Here is a 22,714-nt window from a genome sequence, read left to right on the forward strand (position 1 = left end):
AATGCCTAAATCGGGTGGACATCGTTACCTGTTGGTAATTGTGTGCACCTATTCAGGCTGGGTAGAAGCATGTCCTACTCGTACAGAGAAAGCAGGAGAAGTTGTAAGATTCCTGCTACGAGAAATAATACCCCGATATGGACTACCCTGTTCTATAGGATCGGACAATGGTCCAGCTTTTGTTCATCAGTGCCTACAACAACTGACTCATATGCTTGGTATAAAGTGGAGGCTTCATACTGCATATAGACCCCAGAGTTCTGGTAAGGTAGAGAGAATGAATAGAACTATAAAGAACCAGTTGGCTAAAATGTGTCAGGAAACCCAACTTAAGTGGAACGTTCTCTTACCCATAGCTTTATTGCGAATCCGCAGTACCCCTACCAGAAGGATGGGCCTCTCTCCTTTTGAAATCATGTATGGGCGACCACCTCCCGTACTTGGTAACTTAAGGGGGGACTTGAGTCAGTTGGGAGAAGGAATTACCCGGCAGCAGGTTGTAGAGTTGGGTAAGACTATGGAGGAGGTACAGAAATGGGTACAAGATAGATTACCTGTGAATATTTATCCCCCTGTTCATAGTTATCATCCAGGAGACCAAGTGTGGATTAAAGAGTGGAATAATGTACCGTTAGGGCCCAAGTGGAGAGGTCCTTATGTTGTTCTTTTGTCTACCCCTACAGCGATAAAAGTAGCCGAAGTAACTCCGTGGATACATCACTCCAGGGTTAAACCAGCAGCAGTCGATTCTTGGCAAATTACAGCAGATCCAGAGAATCCCTGCAAGATCCGGTTGAAACGCACTACTCAGTCGGAGTAACGAGGAATTATTGTGGATTACAAATTTTATTGTTACAGGTGTGAGTGAGAAGGCCATAATAAAGCCTGTCCGCTTACCAACACATAGTGTATAAGCCAGGAAAGTCTCGAAGGGACACCTGTGAAGACGAGCAGAACTCCATTCCCTGCAGCCCTCACATCCTGGAAGCTGAGGTTCCATCGCACGGACGAAGACTGAGGATGACGGCGAAAGATGTGCTTTTGATTGTGTTTATTTATATGTGTTTTTATATTCAGGAAGGTAGAGGTACCGACACTCCTAGCTGTGAGGTATGCATTAAGACTACGAGAACAGGTAACCATATTTCCCAAACCCTAATTTGGCATTCACAATACGAATGTAAAGGAGAGGTATCAAGATGTAGATACCTAAATATAGACTATAGTGTGTGCCATTTAGGAGTAGGAGAACCTAAGTGCTTCAGTCCAGAGTATCAACCTCGTACAATTTGGTTGACTCTCAGGAATGGAGATCCTCAGGGGACCCTAATTAATAAGACGGTGTTAGAATCCGTACATTCTTCGGGTGTTCTGCTATTTGATGCATGTAAGGCGATATCAAGTGGTAGAAAACCGTGGAATGTATGTGGGGATCTTAGATGGGAGAGGACGTATGGGTCTAATGATAAATATATTTGTCCCAGTAGTAAAAATAAATATGTGAGTCCTAGATGCCCAAATAAAGACTATAACTTTTGTCCATATTGGTCTTGTGTGGGGTGGGCGACTTGGGGACAGACAGTAGATAAAGACATGATAGTGACTAAGTTGCCGACTAGCCCTTATTGTAAGTCTATGGAATGCAACCCAGTCCATATACTTATTAATAACCCCGACAAGTTCCTAGATAAGTATGGAAATTTATTTGGGTTTCAGATATACGGGACGGGTTTAGATCCTGGGACATTATTGTTTATAGGAATAGAGACTGATACGGTATCCTCCCAGACTCATCAAGTATACCATTCCTTTTATGAAGAGATGAGTATAGATAATAAGATCCCCCATAACGCTAAAAACCTGTTCATTGACCTAGCTGAAAGTATTGCCGGTAGTCTTAATGTTACCAACTGCTATGTGTGTGGAGGTACTAACATGGGAGACCAATGGCCTTGGGAAGCAAAGGAGGTAATGTCCGGTTCTGAGGCAGTTGACCAACTAATATCTACACAAGCCGATTATCATTTGAGTGTTAGAGGTAAATCTGAGTGGAGATTAAAGACCTCCATCATAGGTTATGTTTGCATAGCAAGGAAAGGAATAATGTATAATACTTCTGTAGGAGAATTAACTTGTCTAGGGCAAAAAGCTTATGATGATGATACTAAAAATACAACTTGGTGGTCGGCTTCAAATGTCTCAGAACCATCTAACCCGTTTGCTAGATATGCCAGTTTAAAGGATGTGTGGTTTGATTTATCCATCACATCTACCTGGAGAGCCCCAGCAAATTTGTACTGGATCTGTGGTAAGAAAGCCTATTCGGAGTTGCCACAGGACTGGGAAGGGGCATGTGTGTTGGGTATGCTCAAACCATCCTTCTTCTTGTTACCGATTGAAACAGGTGAGACTTTAGGTGTTAAAGTGTATGATGTGAATCATAGGAAGAAAAGGGGACCCTTAGAGATAGGCACCTGGGAAGATAATGAATGGCCTCCCCAGCGTATCATAGATTATTATGGGCCAGCCACGTGGGCAGAAGATGGTACCTTTGGTTATAGAACCCCAATTTATATGCTCAACCGTATTATAAGATTACAGGCGGTGGTTGAGATTATTACTAATGAGACCTCACAAGCACTCAATCTTCTAGCGAAGCATAATACCAGGATGAGGACAGCAGTGTACCAAAATAGATTAGCCTTGGATTACCTTTTGGCAGTAGAGGGAGGTGTATGTGGGAAGTTTAACCTGAGCAATTGCTGTCTTCAAATAGATGACGAAGGGCAAGCAATAGCTGAGCTTACTAGCCATATGGTTAAACTAGTGCATGTGCCTACTCAGGTATGGAAAGGGTACAATCCAAGTAGTTGGTTTGGTAGCTGGTATGAGTGGTTTGGAGGGCTTAAGGCAGTGGTAGGTGGAGTCCTACTGATTTTACTGTTGTGTCTACTCCTACCGTGTCTTATACCCTTAGTAGTTAGGTCTGTGCAAAGCCTGATAGGAAGTATAGCAGAGAGGAAGGCTGCTGCACAGATAATGGCGATATATAAGTATAAGGCTCTAGATCAAGGAGAACCAATGCAGGAAGATGAGTGTTAAAAGATTCACATCATAAGATAAGTCTGGTCTGGTTCATGGTAACCTGAGGTATATGCAAACCAAGGTTAAGTGATGCCTCAAGTAATTGTGAAATATCAGAGGCATCAAAGGGGGGAATGTGATGTAATTCCAGTAAAATACAAGTTTAGCAGGCTAAGATTGCCACAAGGCATATGTATGTATATGTGTTTGTAGTATCAGTTAGTTAATTACACGTAGCTAAGATACTGTTATCACTGTACTGACCAGGTGCAGGAATGTAAGAACTGGAATTACGCGTCCCTCTCCTTTGTATCAGATGAGCCACGTGGTTAGACCGGATGGATGAGTTTAGACTCTATTTATTAAATAGGTTAAGGGTATGTGTGGGTGTAGTTAATTGTGGGAGGAGCTACAGTGCTATATAAGGAATGTACTCTATGTATTCAGTACTCAGACTTTGCTGTATTTTGGTGACGCTAGTCCCTCTGAGTCCCGATCGGTGATCCAATAAAGAATCTCTTCCTTCCTGAAGAAACCTGTGTCCATCTCTCTGTGCTTGGCTTCCGTCAGTTTCTCCGGTATCACAATATCTATGGTGAGTGTTTGGGTCGTGATACTAAGCATTCCTGCAAAAATTGTAGGGCTGTCATAGAAAGCACCTCTAGAGACTGAAGTGTTTCCGTAGGGAGAAGCTCCTAACATGCAACCACTACATTATTTTATATAGCGCCAGCAAAATTCCGTAGCACTGTACAATGGGCTGTACATAAAGTAGTTGTAGCTCCAGTGCTTTAAACAAATGGCGTAGAGACTACAGAATTTCCATAATAAACTGAAGGAATTCAAATTCTAAATAAACAAACTTTCCACTGCATTGCGGAGTGGATATTGAGCCATGGGGATCTGGCCTGGTGGGGGACATTCACTTAGCACAAGCCAACAGTTGCTGAAAACTTCAGGACCAAAAGCTACTGTTGGTAGGAAAAACCCCAGAAGCAGTGAGCTCTTAATATGTCACACTGTAATTATGTGTCAGCCCTCCAGACCAAGCCATCAGGAAGCAGCACTGATCAATACTTTTTTAGACTGAGTTCTTCAGGAATGCCTCACGGATGTGATGGTGAAAGAGACAAAATGAAGCAACATGGGAGAAGGGGTACAGGGGTATTTCACTAGAGAGACAGTTATAGTCAACTGAAAACTGAATTGCAGGGGGGCAGAGCCTGACTGCCATGCAGACAAGAAGTGCTCAGCTAGAGCTCCTGTGTCTGATCCTGAATAACAGGGATTATTCCCGGGCTACTCTGATTTACTGAATGCAGTTAGCACTCCTCATGTCACAGGGACATCGCTGCATCTGGGGATACGCTTTCTGAGCCCCTTTGATGCAGATTGTCCAAATCGAGATCTGAGGCCTACACGAGTCTGCACTGTGGGTAGAAGGCCGCTCTCCTGGTTCTTTGGCTAGCGGTGTGATCCCCATCTCTAGCTGTCCCCCACCGCCCTGGACCGGCAGGAGTTATCCCGGTGCCCACTAGCCTGCTGTCCTGCCTAGCACACCTGCAAGCAGCCATCACAGTACCGATACCAAACGCTGTAAAGGCATCCAAGATGGCGGACTAACGCTCACCTCACAAGCTTGAGCTCACACACAATATACAGCCCCAACAGAGTGCAATTGACCCAGTGATACGGCGCATCAACGAGACCTTTGACCGATTCTGGGTGAAGCTAGAGGCCCAATTGATTGCAGCATCGGCTGGCAGCCGGATGAGGGAGAGAGATGGTGGCGGACGGGGAATGGATGGACCACTACTTCCACACGCGCCTATGAATCTTCTCACACTGGCCCGCCTGGACAGAGAACTGACATTGATAAAATCCTACTGCATCATCCACACAGGCTGAAGCCCCAACGCCGCTGGACCACCCGGAGCTTCCGCCCACTCCTAAACAAGGGAGAACTTGGACTCAGTAACAGTTACCGAGGCCGTGGTACAAGGCTGCAGGCCTGCATCAAGGCCTGGGGCTGAAGGGAAGCCTTATTCCACTCCTGGCATGCAGGACACCTTAGCAGCCTTTGTTAGTTCCCGAGCACCGGTGTCAGCTGATGGTCGCTTTGGAGTCTTCTTGCTGGCCGCTGACGCCATCAGAGACGCCTCCAAGCCTACAATTCTCACCATAAAATCGTTACATAGCTGAAAAGAGACTTGCGTCCATCAAGTTCAGCCTTCCTCACATTTGTTTTTTTTGCTGTTGATCCAAAAGAAGGCAAAACAACCCAGTTTGAAATACAATTTTCAACAAGCTAGGAAAGAAATTACTTCTTGACCCCAGAATGGCAGTCAGATTTATCCTTGGATCAAGCAGTTATTACCCTACATTGAAAGATTATATCCTTGAATATTCTGTTTTTGCAAGTATGCATCTAGTAGCTGTTTGAACATCTGTATGGACTCTGATAAAACCACTTCTTCAGACAGAGAATTCCACATCCTAATTGTTCTTACAGAAAAAAAAAAACCTTTCCTTTGCCTTAGATGAAATCTTCTATCTTCCAGTCTAAAAGCATGGCCTCGTGTCCTATGTAAAGTCCGGTCGTTCTTATAATTTTTGTATTTTTTCTTTTTACTGCGTTATGTTTCTGCTGACATGTTTATATTTATGATCGGTACAGGGCCGATATAATCTTCAGGATCTAAGAATGGCTTATCTTAAACAGGCAGCTCACACATAGTTTTCATTTGGCCTGAATGTTACGTTTCACTTATGCATAGCGAATCTGTGGTATTTTACTTCTGTAAGTTCTGTAAAGCATATCAGCATTTCGCAACTACAATGTCTAGTAGCTCTTATTACTGCAAGCATTTGTTCAATTTTCATAACTAGACTTATGTGCCAGGCTTGTTATTAACTCATACTTAAGCAACTATTCTTCTGACTGTTATCAACCCATCCAGTTACTCAACACTTCTGACAAGATTAGAATGCGTCTCATGTCTAGACTGGTTAGTTTAGTTTCACTTAACCATAGCATAAAAAATGTGCAATTGTTCACCATGCCTTATTAACTGTATTTCCTTGAACAATGTTAATCTTGTAGATGCTGTTGGGGCAATGCAAGACTGTGTGCCTCTCTTTCGTGCACAGATTAATAAAGAATTAAAATTAAATTAAAAAAAATTAATTGCAAAAAATGTAAGGTAAAATAGCTGCATCAGGATTTTTTTGTTTCAAAATTGCACGTATTTGCATAAGTTTTGCAAATCAGATTTATTCACTAAACAGGAAATTGGAGTAATTTGAAAACAAATAAGAGCTGGGATAGTTAAATGAATGCGAATATGGGCCTGCAGTGACCTTAAATGGAAAAACACAGCTACATTCACAAACACACTGGCTCTACCAACAGAATTAATTACTAAACTTACATTTTTTACAAATTAAAGCTGAATGGAAAACCGAGCCAAAATTAGCGGTTTCAAAAACAGCTATTTTGCATCAGGTTTGCTATTAATATTTTAAATGACCTGCAATTCGGAGTTTATTGACTAACCCTGAAAGGGAGGTTATTCATGCGTTTAAATTTACTGAATTTGGACTATTGAATAAAAACCATACAAAGGTTTTGTATGTAGTCAAAATCTACACAATCCTTACCCAATATAATAGGGACACAAATCTAGTATCTCTTGGATAGATCCATCCAATCCCATAGATTCGATACGTTTTATGCACTGGTCTACCTGATTAAAAACAGAAAACAAAACATAGATAAAATAACAGTTAGCATGAACCATAAATCATTGCTCTTCGGTGACTTTTTTTTGTTTTTAAAGAGGGAAAAAATAAAATTAAATAAAACACAAACAAACCAAAATTTTAATCAAAGCCATTACAATCATTGTACCTGTTTTAAAGCCAAGTATGGTTTATGCAAACTCAGACGGTGGTGAAATACATAAAGCAGAGAATGCAGGGCAGCTATCTCTGTCTTTAGGATGTGGCTCCTCAAGGATGACTGTACAGCGAGACTTCTTTCAACAACATGCTTTATGTGCTTTTCTAATGAAAGGGAGAAAAAATAAATATGACTCTTTATTCAAAACTAAAATAATGTAGATTGTGTTGTTAAAGGGACACTATAGGCACCCAGACCACTTCATCTCATTGAAATGGTCTGGGTGCATTGCCCCTGTCCCTTTAACCCTGCAATGTTAATTATTGCAGTTCCTGGTATAGGTAAAGGAGATCAGGATTGGATAATTGGACTATGTCATTTGGACCCTCCTCTAGGGTCACATGTAGTTAAAAAATTGAACATTCATGGGATCAGATCACAGCTGACTGAGGAAGTTCCATAAGGAGTGAAACACTTTTTGGCTACATTAAACAATATTTTTTTTTATAAGTGTATATTCTATTTGTCTATTTTATATTTAAATTATATGTGGTTTAAAAGTTTCTTGCACAATAAATTTATTAGCACTTTAAAAAGTCCTCTGGAGCCTCGAGAATCTTAATTCGGGTGGTGCCATCCCCTTTACATTGGCACAAAACTTGTTAACCTCAGAGCCAGGATTCTAAGGCTCTGAAAAAAGGTGAGCTTAATACCCATTTTATGCTTTTTTTTTTTAATTGAACCACACATTGGATGTCTCTCCCTTTTATATTGCCGGAGTGAATATCAGCATAGAAGAGTGGTGGAATGCTGCCCTTAGAGCATTCTAACCGTATTTACAGAGCCAATTTTATAGGCCCTTTTAAATGTGAGTAACCCATTGTTCTCATAAATAGAATTGTCATAACTATCATCTACACTATATATTTTTTTTTCTTTATATCTTTTTATATATACACACTTGTCATGCACGTTCCTATCAAGACCACGAGGGGTAAGCCACTACTTTTTTTTTTTTTTTATCTTGGGATGAGGTGATATGGGTAAATATAGTGTATTTTTTTTTTTTTTAAATATTGGTAATTAAGTACATACTGCTCCAAAACAGTACGACATAAAATCAAGGAACTACTGATGTTCACAAAAAAGACTTTTGAGGAAACAGATTTCAAGTGAAATGGGTCGGTCTCTTTGGTTATACTGGATATATCCTCAATATATCTTTAGAAGAGCTTGCAGTGTCCATAATTTGAAAATGGCATTAAACCTTATTAAAAATATACTGAACAGGACCATGAGTTTTCTATGACCTGAACAGATGAGATGGTGGTTTTAGCGTTAAATGTAAAGGCTTCAATTATGTTCTTTTAATAAATTACATACTTGGTTGGGACTCTGCTGCAGGATCCCTAGTTAAAACCTGGAGCTGTGCTGAATCCCTTCAAGTGAGAGCAGCACCTGCATTACACTCTAAATGTGAGCATTTCTTTTTGCTTAAAAGTTGGTGTTGTACATACATATTGCGCAATTACTGTGTTAAGTATTTTATTTCTCTTCTTAATTGTAAAGTGGAGGAATCCCTTCAGATGAACAGAAGGTTTTTTTTTTTATTCTCAATGATGGTTGACACATGCACCAATTCTATTATTGATCGATTACATATCATGCAAGGGGACACCTGTTCCCATCACAACCCACAGGTGATGGGACAATGGCAATAAAAATTTTGCCTTTTGCCAAAGATTGACAATTACATACATTGTCCATAAATTGTCTCGTGTACATGTTGTAAATAGTTTTTCAGAAAGATTTTAACTTTATGAAAAGCTCCAAAAGTGAGGTGGTTTGGTGCACAGTGCTGTCAGACCGTTACTTAGAGTTTTTAACCCCTTAAGGACCAAACTTCTGGAATAAAAGGGAATCGTGACGTCACGTGTCCTTAAGGAGTTAAGAGTGTCATTGTTTACAATTAGAATGCACAGTGTTCTGCCACAGAGCAGTTGTTTGATGACAGCTCGTGCACCATCCAGTAATAACCAGGATATCACGGTACTTCACCTGTATCTGTTCCCAGTGGGAACTGTATGGAGGACTGAATGGCGGGACGAGGCATATGTAGCCGGTTCCATGGCTCTGACGTCATGCTGTGCCTGTACGGAGACAGCGTTCTGGGTTGGTAATTACGATTCGCTGTGATGCATTACCCTGCCCGGCTCACACCTCCACGTGTGTTTACCGCTCCACGTGCACAAACCCGGAACTAGCCTCTCCCGCAGCAAACTACGTGACCTTCGACCCGATCACGATGCCCAATCAAAAGCTAGAAACTGGTGGACCAATCAAGCGGGAGGACACCTGGAGATCGCAAGCCAATAAACTCCAAGCGTCCTTCTATTTCCGTTTGATTTTCAATACAGAAACTTTATTCATAAAGATGTACACGCACAGAGTTTCCTTGTCAATAAGATTCAGGATGCAGCAATGCACATTTAGTATAAGAAGGGCAGCCTGCTATTTGTTATTACAGCGCACACCATGCGTCTAGTGCTGTGTTCTCTTAGTAAATGGAAAAACATAAAACTGTTCAACCTATCCCTGCTCTATTTGGTTCTCAGTAATAGAAAGAAGATTTTTGTCATTAGTCTCTAGAATACAGAAAAAAAAGTATTCTAGGGCATTGGGATGGCAAAATATAGAGGTTGTTCTTAAGATTTACAAATGTCTGTGTCTTGCCCATACCGCCAACTGTATGGAAACTCCATTTCGGGGTCCTGTTCTCTGCAGCCTGCACTCCCACACTCACAGATTATTTTTTTTTTATTATTTTAATTTAAATCCACCCAGCCTCCCTACCTTTGGGAAAGCTGTGGGTATTTTTTACCTGGGGTCCAGTGGGCTGCTGGCCAGGCTGTTTAGGCAGGTGTGCAGTCGGCGGCCAGTTGAAGTCCATGTGGGTGGCGAGGGAGCGCTGATTTGGGTGCGCTGCAGAGTGATGCCAGGAGCCGGAAAATGACGGAAAGGGAGCTGAGCAGGGAGAGCTCACAAATCAGCGCTCCCTTGCTGCCTGCCTATTGTTCAGATAGCTGCCAGCCCAGAGGCTTACAAGGCATTTGGGGGCGGCGTCTTTTTGCTGCCCATGGCAAATGCTTTATTTTCCTCGTGGCAAATACACCACTGATAATGGGCGTCCTTTTTTGCCCATTATACCACAAATTAACAGTAGAACAGTAACGATTCATCAGATTCATTCCCACTGTGCTCCTTAAAATGGTCCAAGTAGGCGCATTAGAATCCTCCTCAAAGTTGCCAAGTTCAGACAGACGCATCAATATGAGCTTTCACCCTTTTCCGCTGTCTACCTGATTTTGCTAGTGGCTCTTTTATGCGTTTGTGAATGCGAAATCAGTGACAGATGTGAAATTGTCCATCAATTATTTTTGGAGGAGTGTTTGGTTTTTGCCAGAGCCTAGCTGCTCTGTTTTGGGGCCATGCAGAGGTTTAGTCGCCTGAGAGGCCATAGGGATGGACCACTGAGTTCGTAAAAAGGCTTGTGTGATAATGATAGAAAGGGAGTTAGACATCACTCCCATAGCCAAAACTAGGTCCTTAGTCATTGTCCTTGATATGGAGGAGTCCAACATTGTTTGGAACTCCTCAGATGCCAGGAACCAGGCTTTGTCCCCAGAGACTGAAGAGGAAGTCCTCAATAGACTACCTGAAGCAATAGTTTATGTGATATTTTCATACTAACAGTCAGAAGGAAGAGCCATTTCATCAGACTGCATTACTAAAGGCTAGTCAAATCAAGATACATGTAGTAGAAAGAGGGGGTAGCACCTTACTATATTCTCAGAGGTTGTGTTCTTTGTGGTAGTTGAATATGTAAAAGAGAAGAATACAGCATAATATAGTGTAGTATATTCTGTACAGATAAATATATAAATGAACTTACAGAGTGTAGAGCTTGAGTAGCTTTACTTTGATGCACCTGGGCGATATAATCCCTGCCCAAGGATAACTGGTTTCTTCTTTTAATAAAGTGCTCAATGAATGAGACCTTCAGACAGAAAGGGTGGCTCATGATAGCATGTGCCCCACCCAAGGACCTTGTAGACAACATTGTCGTGTTTTATGCAGATAGAAATAAAAATATAGTGCTTACTGCTAACAACATACAATCATTAAAAAAAAATTGAAGAGGTACTAACTAGTGAGGTGCAAAATTAAGTTTTGCTCAGTCCACAGCGCTCAGGTGGTATGTTCCCTACCAAAGGAATGTGTGTCCACGCTCCAACTGAAAAGATCATGGTACGTCCAGGGATATATTTTAAATGAACTATTTTATTTAACAAGTTAATATATAAGAATAAATAAAATAGTACCAAACTTCTGCCTTGGTATTTTATTTAACAAGTTAATATATAAGAATAAATAAAATAGTAAAAGCAATACAAATAAGAAAGAAAAAAAATAAACTTAAAACGTTTCACCTTTACAGAGGCTTTTTCAAGTGTTACATGGACTTACATAGCATATATAGGGAGCACATTTAAATGTAACCGTCACATGACGTCATAGTCATGTGATCAATAAATCAATTAAAGGACCACTCTAGGCACCCAGACCACTTCAGCTTAATGAAGTGGTCTGGGTGCCAGGTCCTTCTAGGGTTAACCCATTTTTTCATAAACATAGCAGTTTCAGAGAAACTGCTATGTCTGTGAATGGGTTAAGCCTTCCCCTATTTCCTCTAGTGGCTGTCTCACTGACAGCCGCTAGAGGCGCTTGCATGATTCTCACTGTGAAAATCACAGTGAGAGCACGCAAGCGTCCATAGGAAAGCATTATGAATGCTTTCCTATGTGACCGGCTGAATGCGCGCGCAGCTCTTGCCGCGCGTGCGCATTCAGCCGACGGGGAGGAGAAGAGGAGGATCGGAGGAGGAGAGCTCTCCGCCCACCGCTGGAAAAAGGTAAGTTTTTACCCCTTTCCAGAGCCGGGCGGGAGTGGGACCCTGAGGGTGGGGGCACCCTCAGGGAAGTCTAGTGCCAGGAAAACAAGTATGTTTTCCTGGCACTAGAGTGGTCCTTTAAGCAAAATACTCCTTAAAATAACATTACTTAATTAGTAAACATTATATATAGATATAAGATTTGTATTGATTTTACTATTTTATTCACTCTTGTATAGCAATCAAAGAACAGAGCAGAACGACTAGTTAAAGTACACTGATGTCACATGTGGAAACAAATTATACATCTTATATTACAAACACAAAAAAACTACAGTTTAAAGACATTTTAGACAAAAAGGAGGAGATATAAGAATGGGAGGCAAGAGGAGGAAAATCACAATTACAAAGTGGAAAAGGATCAAAAAGGAGTATGTATACCAGAAACAAAAACAGTCACAACAAGGACAGAAGACAAAGTTGTTAATTTGACTTTCACGTCCACTATGTTCTTAGATGGAATTGAGGCAGGTATGCTGGCAACAATATCATTAATACTTGTATCCCCAGTTAAATCATTGCTAGGAAATGAAACACTGTGACTTGATTTTAAAAAAAAATTTTGCTTAATCATTTAACTTCTTTTTAATAATAATTATGATTAGGTAAAAGTTTATTCCTTATTCTTTCTGACAGTTCTTCCAACTTGTAACATTTACTTTGTTAGAGATGTTCTACAAGGTCTACATAAAGAACCAAACCTTCATATATTTTAATAGATTCTTGAATTGAACATATCTGAACAGATTAGACATCTAATTGCTGTTGGTTGAGTGTCATCAAGACCTATTAAAGATCAAAGAACATGCTGTCCGGTGGGCATTCCAACTATTTATTAAAGTCTTTTCCTGTCCTTGAATAGTACTGGGCTTGACAAATTTGCTTTGAATCTATGAGCCAGCATTTAACTTATACAGATAATGAATGTATTCTAATGTGACACCATAGATAGTTTATGCAATTTGTCAGGTTTTTTTTTACTTAGCTTTTTGTGGCCATGAACGTGCCTTATATTCCTAGAATGAAAGTACCGATGGTTGTAAGTCTTTGAAGGATCAAACGTCTTCACTGATGGATTCATGTTGGTTATTAACAAATCACTTTTACTTTCTTGCTGCATTGATGATCTGAACGTGTACACTCTAACTATCCCTCCTGGGCACAGTTATCAAGCACCTGGCCAAAAGTTAGGACAGCTTAACTATATTGTGTAACATGTTAGAGAGTGAAGTTTGTTTATCACGGTCCAGAAAATCCTGTTTATGTTTAAACACTGGATGTGTAAGAAAGCATATACAACAGTATACTGATTATACGTTTTGAATAAATAATTTTAAATGTTTAAAATTCAAATGATCTATGGACAATACAGGATGTATGATGTGTGCAAATATGTATGCATCACTTTATTCAAAAGTAACAATCAGTTTATTTTTGCACATGTATTATACTTACAGAAATAGAACATAAAGTAAAGTGGATTTTCTGTACCCTTCTAGCTGCTCTATGGGCAATTTAATGCGCTTAAGTCTGCCTAACAAGGTACAGAAAATAAACAATACTTTATATCATACTCCTGCATTTTGGGAGTTTGTAATTAAAGTGATCGTTTTGTATACTATGGATGCATCATTTATGTCAAGCTAACAACAACACAAATGAAATAAGTAAAAACCGCAGACACAAATAAATTAAAATTATTATTTATTTTTTTACCTTTAGATTTTAAAATAGCTAATTACCCTACAGTGTGGGCTCAGATGGCTTAACTATGGTCTTTCACTCAAACGAGATCTTTCTCTCAAAGACGAGATCGTTCATGCGCAACGTTTCATCACATAACGTTTATTATTATTATTATTATTGCCATTTATATAGCACCAACAGATTCCATAGCGCTTTACTAGTCTTAAAGTCCTGACAGCTTGGCGGAGATCATCGGCAGGCATTCGTGTTAAATGGGCTGACAAACAATCAGGCGCCAGGACAAATTTCCTAGTCATCATGGTGACTTGGGATTTTTGTCAAACCCTGGACTAGTTGGTGTTATATAAATCCATATACTTCGTGGAATACAGCTGGCTTGAATATACTTCTGCAGGAAAAAAAATCCTTTCACCATGTTTTTACTTTCTTAAATGAGCTCTATAGTTTCAGGAATGAAACATGTATTCTTGACACTACAGTGCCTGTGTGGCAATTTAGATCCTCAGTGACCCTGTGAGAGCACTGTAAAGGTGTTTTACTCATCTTTTTTGCCACACCATAAAACCTAAATTTTGATGATCTCAGCCAATCCAACACTTTCCGATAGGAAAGCATTGGAAGGCTATTGTGCATGCACAGCAAAACACCACACTGCACCAATCAGCATCTCCTGATAGAGATGCATTGAATCAATGCATCTCTATGGGAATCGTTCAGTGTCTCCATGTCGAGCGTAACACAGGAAGTACCTGTAGTGGCCGTGTGAGTGACTGCTACTAGCAGTGCTCTAGGTACCAATGTAAGCACTGCCTGCTCTCTGAAAAGGCAGCTTTTACATTGCAAAGCCTGCAGAGACTGACTGTAGACACCAGAACCACTACATTAAGCTGTAGTTGTTCTGGTGGCTATAGTTTCCCTTTAATAGTTAATTTACTCCATTGTTTGAGCTTTTAAGATTTTTTTTTGTCATCAGCTGCTTGGTTGCTTGAAGACACAATTTAAAAATGTTCTCAGCTTTATTTAAGCAATCAGCCATCCTGCACTTTAACCCCTTAAGGACCAAACTTCTGGAATAAAAGGGAATCATGACATGTCACACACGTCATGTGTCCTTAAGGGGTTAAGACAACAGTTAAATGTCAAGCCCAGAGCAAGTGCATTATTGGAGGCGCTTGTGCTGCTCTGAATAACTTCAGGCTAGTAAGAGCATGAGCAGAGCATTTCAAAAGTACACTGCACATGGTCTTCCCGGAGTTGGGCTGGGCAAACATGGCAGCCCACTTTATAAGTGGGTTTGCCCCTTTCGCTGTTGGACACATGGATATCCTGCTTCCATACCTCCCATTTTTGTTATAACTTACAATGTAAAACATTGGCCTTCCTCAGAAACGTTTACATTTGGTGGAAAACACACCTCTAGTGAATGTCAGACAGCCACTAGGCTCTTCTTACTTAAGATCTTCATTTTTCAGAATACAGAGCTCCTTAGACCTTGGTGAAAACCCAAAGAGCAGCACAGAGAAAAAAAGGGTAAAGTTAACTGAAGTAATATGAACTGTAATATTATGGATGGATCAGAAAATGTAAGAGCATGTCTTTTAGCTTCACTATTATAATGAACTGACTTGAATACACGAAAGAGCATAGAGTTTACATATTGAAAATTGAGTCACAGAAAAGGTATTATGATAGGTTATAAGATCTCTTCTTCCTCTGCAACACAAATAGATTTAAATAGAACCAAGGAACAGGAGCATTCACTCAGTCTCTAAATCTGCAACACAGTCCTGAAAGCCCTTTACAGCTAGGTGTCTAGTGATGGTTTCTGGAGAAATGAAAGGAACCCCAAAGGGGGGCACCAGTGAAATATAAATGGTTGCATCCATCTTAAAAATGATTCCAAAAGTGAAATTTTCTTTCAGCAGGAGAAACATGCATAAAATGGCAGAGCATGGAGTTGTGCAAGAACCAGGTCTATTTCACTCCATTCTTACTGTATCCTAAAAAGCTTTGTGAAAAGTAAAAAAAAAAGAGAAGCATCCATTTAAAGTTTTTCCATATATGAAGGGTCCACTTTGATGTCCATCAGCAGCTGCAAGACTTCCCAAAGAAATCTGCTGAAATAGTGCACCTGGAATGTGTAGAAAGATTTCTCCTCTTCAGGTTGAGGCTGATTAGAAAAGTTTTCATATAAGAAATGTCACTGTTTCATTCCCCTTCATCACTAAAAGGTGAACAGAATGAAATAGCCATGCTAGTGCCTTGTTGGAAAACTCCACACATGGCCGTGCAAGAGCAAGGGTGGAGTTCCAGAAAAATATAAATTTTTGACACACGGGATAAAATGGTAGTTAGTAACAGAAATCAATGTAATGCCTGATATTATTGCAATATTGTGAACTTACAGCACCACCCAGTCACATACTGTCCTATACTCTAATATTGTCACCAACATCTAATAGTGCGCTACTACACCGTAATACTGCCCATGACCTCCCCAGCACATTATGTACCTTGGTAACATGGACTTGACAGGAGAATTGCAGTAACGTTACATAAAAATTAGCTTACTCTGGAATTTAGAATGTTGATCCTCACATGGGCCTTTAAAAAATACATAATTACATATTAATTGTATGTTCCCTTACTTTTTTGTTTTAAAGACCTTATGGCCCTATGGCGACTATATAATCCTTCTCTTACAATATTCATCACATATAAAATAAGTTCAAAATATGAAATGGCCAGTCTGTGAACAATACAAGTGGGAAACTATGACATACTTTATTGACTTACATAAAACAAAATTATCTTACTTGCGTTATGACAACTATTAGTTTATGCTAAATACAATATAATGAACAAAAAAACTTTTCGATATAGTAAACAAATAACCTTTGAAATGTAAGAGGAAACTTACAACATTTGACATTTTCCAGACATTTTCAAACCACATTTAAAATGTTCAACAGTTTTTTTGAATCCATGACAATACTGTCTCATTTATTTCAGATGTGACATCATCCATAGTTTTGCCCTTGACTGCCATTCCATGATTTGCATTTTCAACCAGGTGGATTTGTACAGGAGCTTTCATATTGGTTATTAAATCTTCCATAAGTCTCTAATAAAGAAAATATATAAATAAATAATAGGCAGTACCTTTCACCATGTGGAAAATACAGACGTGTTTTTCAGGTTTCTTGATATGCTTTTGAGATAGCGTATAAAGAGCACAGCACTAAAGTGAGCACTATCCTGTCAATGTTTGAGTAGACAAACTGTAGATTTGTGGACTAAAGTGAAAAGTAGAGTGCCAAACTGAGGAAAAAAATAAAGTTTTGGTTATGGCTGAGTTGGAAATTTTTTTAGATCAGTTCCTTCCTGCCTCAGTTTTTCTATTCATATTTAATCCTTGAAAATTTGGAATTCGGTGAAAAACATTTTCTAGATTTTCTATAGCTCACCTCCCTCATAATGATTCTTATAGTAGACATTAAACAACCAGAAGGATTTTCCTACATGACTAACCTGTACTCAAGTACAACTGTAAATATATTATTGTAAAAAGAAATCAATTTTGAAAATTAAGTTCTGTAAAATAAAAATTAATCAAAAAGTTTTAGAAAAACAGGACTAGCTTTAAGGTAACCTTATGAGGCCAACTAGAGCCCAGACGTTAGACAGAGGCCCTGAAACCGTGAATTAGCTTGGCCCTATTTGCCATCCGTATGGGGAGAATAAAGAGGATGCCCTAACTGGCAACCTGTCCACAGCCCTGTGGGATCTTAGTCATTCTCTGAGCTTTGGGGTTTTGCAAAATGTCTCCATGAGTTTTTAATAACACCAGCAAACCAGAAAACAACACGTTTCAATATATATAGTTAGAGAGATGAAAGATTTGTAATCAGCTTGAAGCAAAGATTTTTGAACATTGCTATCAGGGGAGACTCACAGGGCCACTGTGCAAATAAGAGATCACGGGTCCCCGAACCGGTGCACGCATTTTTGGATAAACAAGTGATAATGCATTTTGCCTCCCTCCACACTCTTCTCCCCCTTCATTGTGCGGTTCTCACACAGATAATATGAGTGCGCAGCGCAGCCACACATTCATGACTTCTACAAACACAGGGTCATCAAACAGGTCCAGATTTACTTTTAAAAGGTTACTCCAGCCAAAACCAATGTTTTAATAAAACACTATGTTTGGATGGATTAATCTTTGCTGGAATGTTAAGCACTTTATAGTCATAATCCAGGTCCTGATACTCATAGATTACTTTAACTGGAAGTTTAATATTATTTTAAATAATAATTACCATAAGCAAATGCCTCACCTTATCACACATGTCATCTAAAGATCCTGAAACAAACAGCACTGGGTTTGTGATCAGCAAGAGATCTTCATCCCTTAGCTTGTTCTTTGTGTTGGGCGGGTGCAATGGATATGAAAGACAGATCAGCCCACGCACAAATTCATCATCATCTTCAGAAGCCCTCCTCATCACAGCAGCAGCAGCTCGAGATCCCATTGATCGACCTTTGCAAGAAAATAAATCAAATTATTTTTCTACTAATATTGAAGTATCAGGCACATGTGGATTGCTACAAAATGTTCATATTTTGCTGTTTTAATATGTGTAATGTCAGCATAATACATTAGTAAAACCATGTATTACCTGATATAATTTAATGAAATAAAATGTTACCTAAAGTTGAAGTACAGTCATTGTTTTATCCTGTCTGAAAATGTTGTTGGTTAAATTGCATATAATTCATTTAATATCTGCACTCCACCAAATCTGTGGTTTCTAACATGGTCTCAAAGCACACGAACAATCCAGAATTTAGGCGTTTGTTAAGTATGTTCCAATGAGGATTTTACAACATCCTGGGCGATTGGTGAGCCTTGAGGATTGCGTGGAGAGCAGGCCTAGAATAAATTATGAATCTCCCCCATTTAAAAAAAAAAGTGGATTTTGTATTAAAACTCCATGGTGTAACTAACTAAAATATGACAAATAGAATATGCAATAATGATATTTGGTAAATTGAACAACTGACCTGCAAGAAACACACCAGCTATTTTACGCTCCTTGCAAGACTTCAGGTATTCCTAAAAATGTACAAAGTCGGGAAAAACATTTTCCAAAACTTAAAAATAAAAGAAATTTAATTTTAAGGTTATAAAAAAAACAGCAGTTTGAACACACTTTTCTAATGTATGTAAATATTTTGCATTATTTACAAACATAATTCCTACATGGAAAAACAGATTAACACCAGGTATGAATTTGGATTAGTTCGTGCCCAAAGGGAATGAGTTAATCATTATAATAAGATTACTGTTATTATAGATTAGAGTTAGAATTAGTCATTTATTGCAATACATTATAAATGAAAGTACGTAATAAGATTAACCACGTTACATACCAGTACAGCAGTGTAAACTTTTGTTCGGTGAGCAAGATTGAGGCCTTTACATGTAAATCTAAGACACAGGACTCTGTGTGTGGCCAGATACTTTGCTAAAGACACCAAGGGAGGATAGTTCATGTCTCCACCGGCACCATGTGTTAAAATGACTGCATACAATAACCGACTGCAAGTGCTGGGGACAGTAAATACAGCATCAACATCCTTTTTGCCAAAGGGTATTTTTATACTCTCCTATAAATATAGAAACAACAAATAAAAAAATATATACTCATATTTGCTGCAGGTTTTGCAGCTTCATCAGTGAACTTTGCATACACCAGGAAGTGACTCTGCCTATTATGTTGCTCTATTAGAATGGCATTCTAAGAACCACAACGAGTAGAGTGTGGTACGGTGATTATAGAGCCATAAGTACTCTAGCTCCATCCCATGATATGGAATCAAATGATTTTTGCATGTTTTGTAACTTACTTGTAGAGCTAAACGCAAAACATTGTTCCAGCCCACACGCCAAGGGATCCAAGTAGAGTCAGAGGAATCATTTGGATCCATTGGAATGCTGTCTGGAATATTGTATTGTGTTTAGCTCTTCTGGTTATGTTAAGGAACTTTAGCCAGAAAGAAGGAAATCTGAATGTTTTGAACCGTGAGAAATATTATATATTCCAATTATTTGATGGCGTAGCGGAATTTGCCATATGTTAACTTCATTGAATGTGACTTGACACTTACTTTACCACTGCAGCCGATGAATGATGCCCTACGTGGGGAACACTTCAGCGATATCACGACAATCAGAAGGAAAGTGTCACACTATTCAAAATGGTTTGATTCCTCATCCTGGTATAGTGCTAAGGAACTCCAGCCACCATAAACACTACAGCATATTAAGCCCATTCAAAGCATACTTATCACTTTTTGGAGTCTTTGCATATTTTGCAAAGACCCCAGCAGGTGACATATCTGCCCAGACTCCGGTGGCTGCAGTGGAAGGTCGCCATCTTCTTCCTGATAACAGCTTCATCTGCCAGGAGCAGTTTCAGTGCACACCATGGGAGCCTCCATAGATCATGTCACCCAATGATGGAGACGATACCTGAATCCCACACCTAAAACTTGTGACAACTGGGAGGATTGGAAAGAATTCCCTGCTATGTCTTACTGTATCCTTAGACTGCATTGGAATTTCAATGAAGTTCCAACACAGTTACCATGAGTGTTTCATAGAGATCATAGTGTAGATTGAATTAGCCGTATTTTGGCATAAAGATTATATAAAGGGCCTCTTCAACTTTCAATACGGAGGTAGGCAACCTTCAGAACTGCACAAGTCGTGGACTACATCTCCCCTGACGCTTTTCTAGCAGTTTTATGGCTGAAAGAGCATTATCAGCGATTTAGTCCACAACATCTGCAGTGGCAATGCTTGCCTACCACTTTTTATTGAAATTGTTGAGCTTATCCCATGAAGTCCTCTACATCAATGCATTCTGGGCACAGCAGAGGTTTTGCATAGCAGTTGAAATACAGTTTTCGGCTGTCTACTCTAGAAAGCTAACAGCTGAACTGCAACACACAGAAACCTTGGCAGTGTAGTCCCTAATGGTAGTCCCACTCTCTGAAGCATAGCAGGATACACTGCAGGTAGTAAGGGAGCACAGGTGCTTTATTTAAATTTTTCTACAAAAGTAAAGAAGATTAAAGGGGCACTCCAAATAGCATCTTGAGTACCAAACTGTTGCTTCTATATATAAATTCAGAGCCAAGTTGTAATTAAAGGACCACTCTAGGCACCCAGACCACTTCAGCTTAATGAAGTGGTCTGGGTGCCAGGTCCAGCTAGCTTTTACCCTTTTTTTTATAAACATAGCAGTTTCAGAGAAACTGCTATGTTTATTCTGAGGGTTAAGCCAGCCTCCAGAGCCTCTAGTGGCTGTCTCACTGACAGCCGCTAGAGGCGCTTGCGTGCTTCTCACTGTGAAAATCACAGTGAGAGCACGCAAGCGTCCATAGGAAAGCATTATGAATGCTTTCCTATGCGACCGGCTGAATGCGAGCGCGGCTCCTGCCGCGCATGCGCATTCAGCCGATGACGTCGCGAGGAAGAAGAGGAGGAGGAGTAGAGCTCCCCGCCCGGCGCTGGAGAAAGAGGTAAGTTTAACCCCTTCCTCCCCCCAGAGCCCGGCGGGAGTGGGTCCCTGAGGGTGGGGGCACCCTCAGGGCACTCTAGTGCCAGGAAAACGAGTATGTTTTCCTGGCACTAGAGTGGTCCTTTAAGCCTCTCCAGGTCTAGGATATACAGTTCGTAAATAATTACTTATTTTTAAAATCTTGACTTGGAAATATTGTGCCATTATAGTGATACTGCTTTAGTATGACTGAAGCTTTATTAAACAGGCACAAAAAGTCACCATGATTGTTGAAAAAGACGTATGGGGACCTACACACTGTAGGTTTATGGGGGGCTTAGTATTACTCCAGTATTCACCGTTCAGATTGTTCTGATACCACTAGTTCATGGAATGAAGGGGCCTTTGGTGAAATACTGCAGTGCTACAGACACCATGAAGCCACAGCCATGGTACAGACACTTGTCTGATAAAATTTGTTGTCACAGAAATGGGAGGAGCCAGGTAAAGTAGTATTGTGCCAGAAACATAAGTTCTGGTTCTGCGTAAATAGTAATTCCAGGCCAAAGTTATAAACCTGCAGCAATCTGCAGAAACATTTAATTGGTTTCCATGGAGAATGCTTCACATTTAGAACTTTGCCCCAGATTTACTCCTTAATTATAACTCTTATAGTATCCTCACAATCTTGTAAAACCATGGAAACAATATGCTTGCAAATACATTGAAAACTAATTATAACATGCTTGACTATACCTTTAAAATGAAATATAAAATGCTTGATTAAACCTTTAAAACTAAATGGCAGCTAATAACAACGCTCCCTTTTTTATATACTAGAATTCCCACCATGGTGTGTGTTATTTATGATATAAGCAATGTCAACATTGAATTTGTATCCATTTTGTATTCCCTAAACTGTGCAAGAAAAAAAAACATGCTTAGGTTAATGCACTGTTGGTATTGTATGAATTAAAACACTGCAGTAGTTAATTACAGCAATCATGCTGAAACACAGTTATCTAAAAATCAACAGCACGTGTCCCCCAGTGGAAATGAGGCTGGCAGGGAACTCATGAAACAGGCGAACTGTACCTCCATATAGTCACACATGTTTCACCAGGCTCAAGGCAGCTCTCTCAGAGAGGCGTGTCCTAAATCTTCTTTAGAGAACAGGAAACAGGGGAGGAGTTAGGAATTCTAGTTAATGCACATCATACATTTATATACATAGACATATAGCTATTTTAAAATAAATGTATATCATTCAATAAATAGATTATATCAAAACAAAACATTTAAAACGTGTAATCTATAGATGAACAGGAACAGCATCTACTTCTTGGGATTTATCATTGCATTTGCTCACTCTCAGCTTTCAGTCCAAGTTCTCCAGACTGAAAGCCAGTAAACACAGGGACAGGGGCTAACGTGGGCTCT

General features: G+C 39.7%; 2 protein-coding genes across 3 annotated transcripts in view; both read right to left on the reverse strand.

Moving 5' to 3' along the window:
- The window catches only part of NEPRO (nucleolus and neural progenitor protein), a 34,995-nt gene extending 25,720 nt beyond the window's left edge, over window positions 1–9,275 (reverse strand). Inside the window, exons 1-3 of one of the 2 annotated variants that reach the window (XM_063460077.1) lie at window positions 9,044–9,275; window positions 6,995–7,149; window positions 6,745–6,830 (exon numbers count right to left, since the gene is read on the reverse strand). In XM_063460077.1, coding sequence (XP_063316147.1) covers window positions 6,745–6,830; window positions 6,995–7,149; window positions 9,044–9,128 — 326 coding nt within the window. In that variant the 5' untranslated portion in view covers window positions 9,129–9,275. Of the gene's footprint in view, window positions 1–6,744; window positions 6,831–6,994; window positions 7,150–9,043 lie in introns of those variants that run through there. The other variant, XM_063460083.1, reaches the window with a different exon arrangement.
- A 7,022-nt stretch (window positions 9,276–16,297) lies between these two features.
- Window positions 16,298–22,439, reverse strand: TEX30 (testis expressed 30). Its single transcript, XM_063444673.1, has 5 exons — window positions 22,370–22,439; window positions 19,140–19,376; window positions 18,771–18,822; window positions 18,044–18,246; window positions 16,298–16,827 (listed from the first exon to the last, which is right to left on the reverse strand). The coding sequence occupies exons 1-5, from the start codon at window positions 22,385–22,387 to the stop codon at window positions 16,669–16,671; spliced, it is 669 nt and encodes a 222-aa protein (XP_063300743.1). The 5' UTR covers window positions 22,388–22,439; the 3' UTR covers window positions 16,298–16,668.
- Between the last annotated feature and the right edge of the window lie 275 nt (window positions 22,440–22,714).

The sequence above is a fragment of the Pelobates fuscus genome, chromosome 1, assembly GCF_036172605.1.
Source record: "Pelobates fuscus isolate aPelFus1 chromosome 1, aPelFus1.pri, whole genome shotgun sequence".
In the NCBI taxonomy this organism is placed as follows: Eukaryota; Metazoa; Chordata; class Amphibia; order Anura; family Pelobatidae; genus Pelobates; species Pelobates fuscus.

Bases quoted from the DNA above. Each gene is read 5' to 3' on its own strand.
- TEX30 (XM_063444673.1), bottom strand. The intron at 18,823-19,139 runs GTATGTAACGTG...GTACATTTTTAG, and splicing joins AAGTTTACACTGCTGTACTG to GAATACCTGAAGTCTTGCAA. The intron at 16,828-18,043 runs GTGAGGCATTTG...TTTCTTTATTAG, and splicing joins TAGATGACATGTGTGATAAG to AGACTTATGGAAGATTTAAT.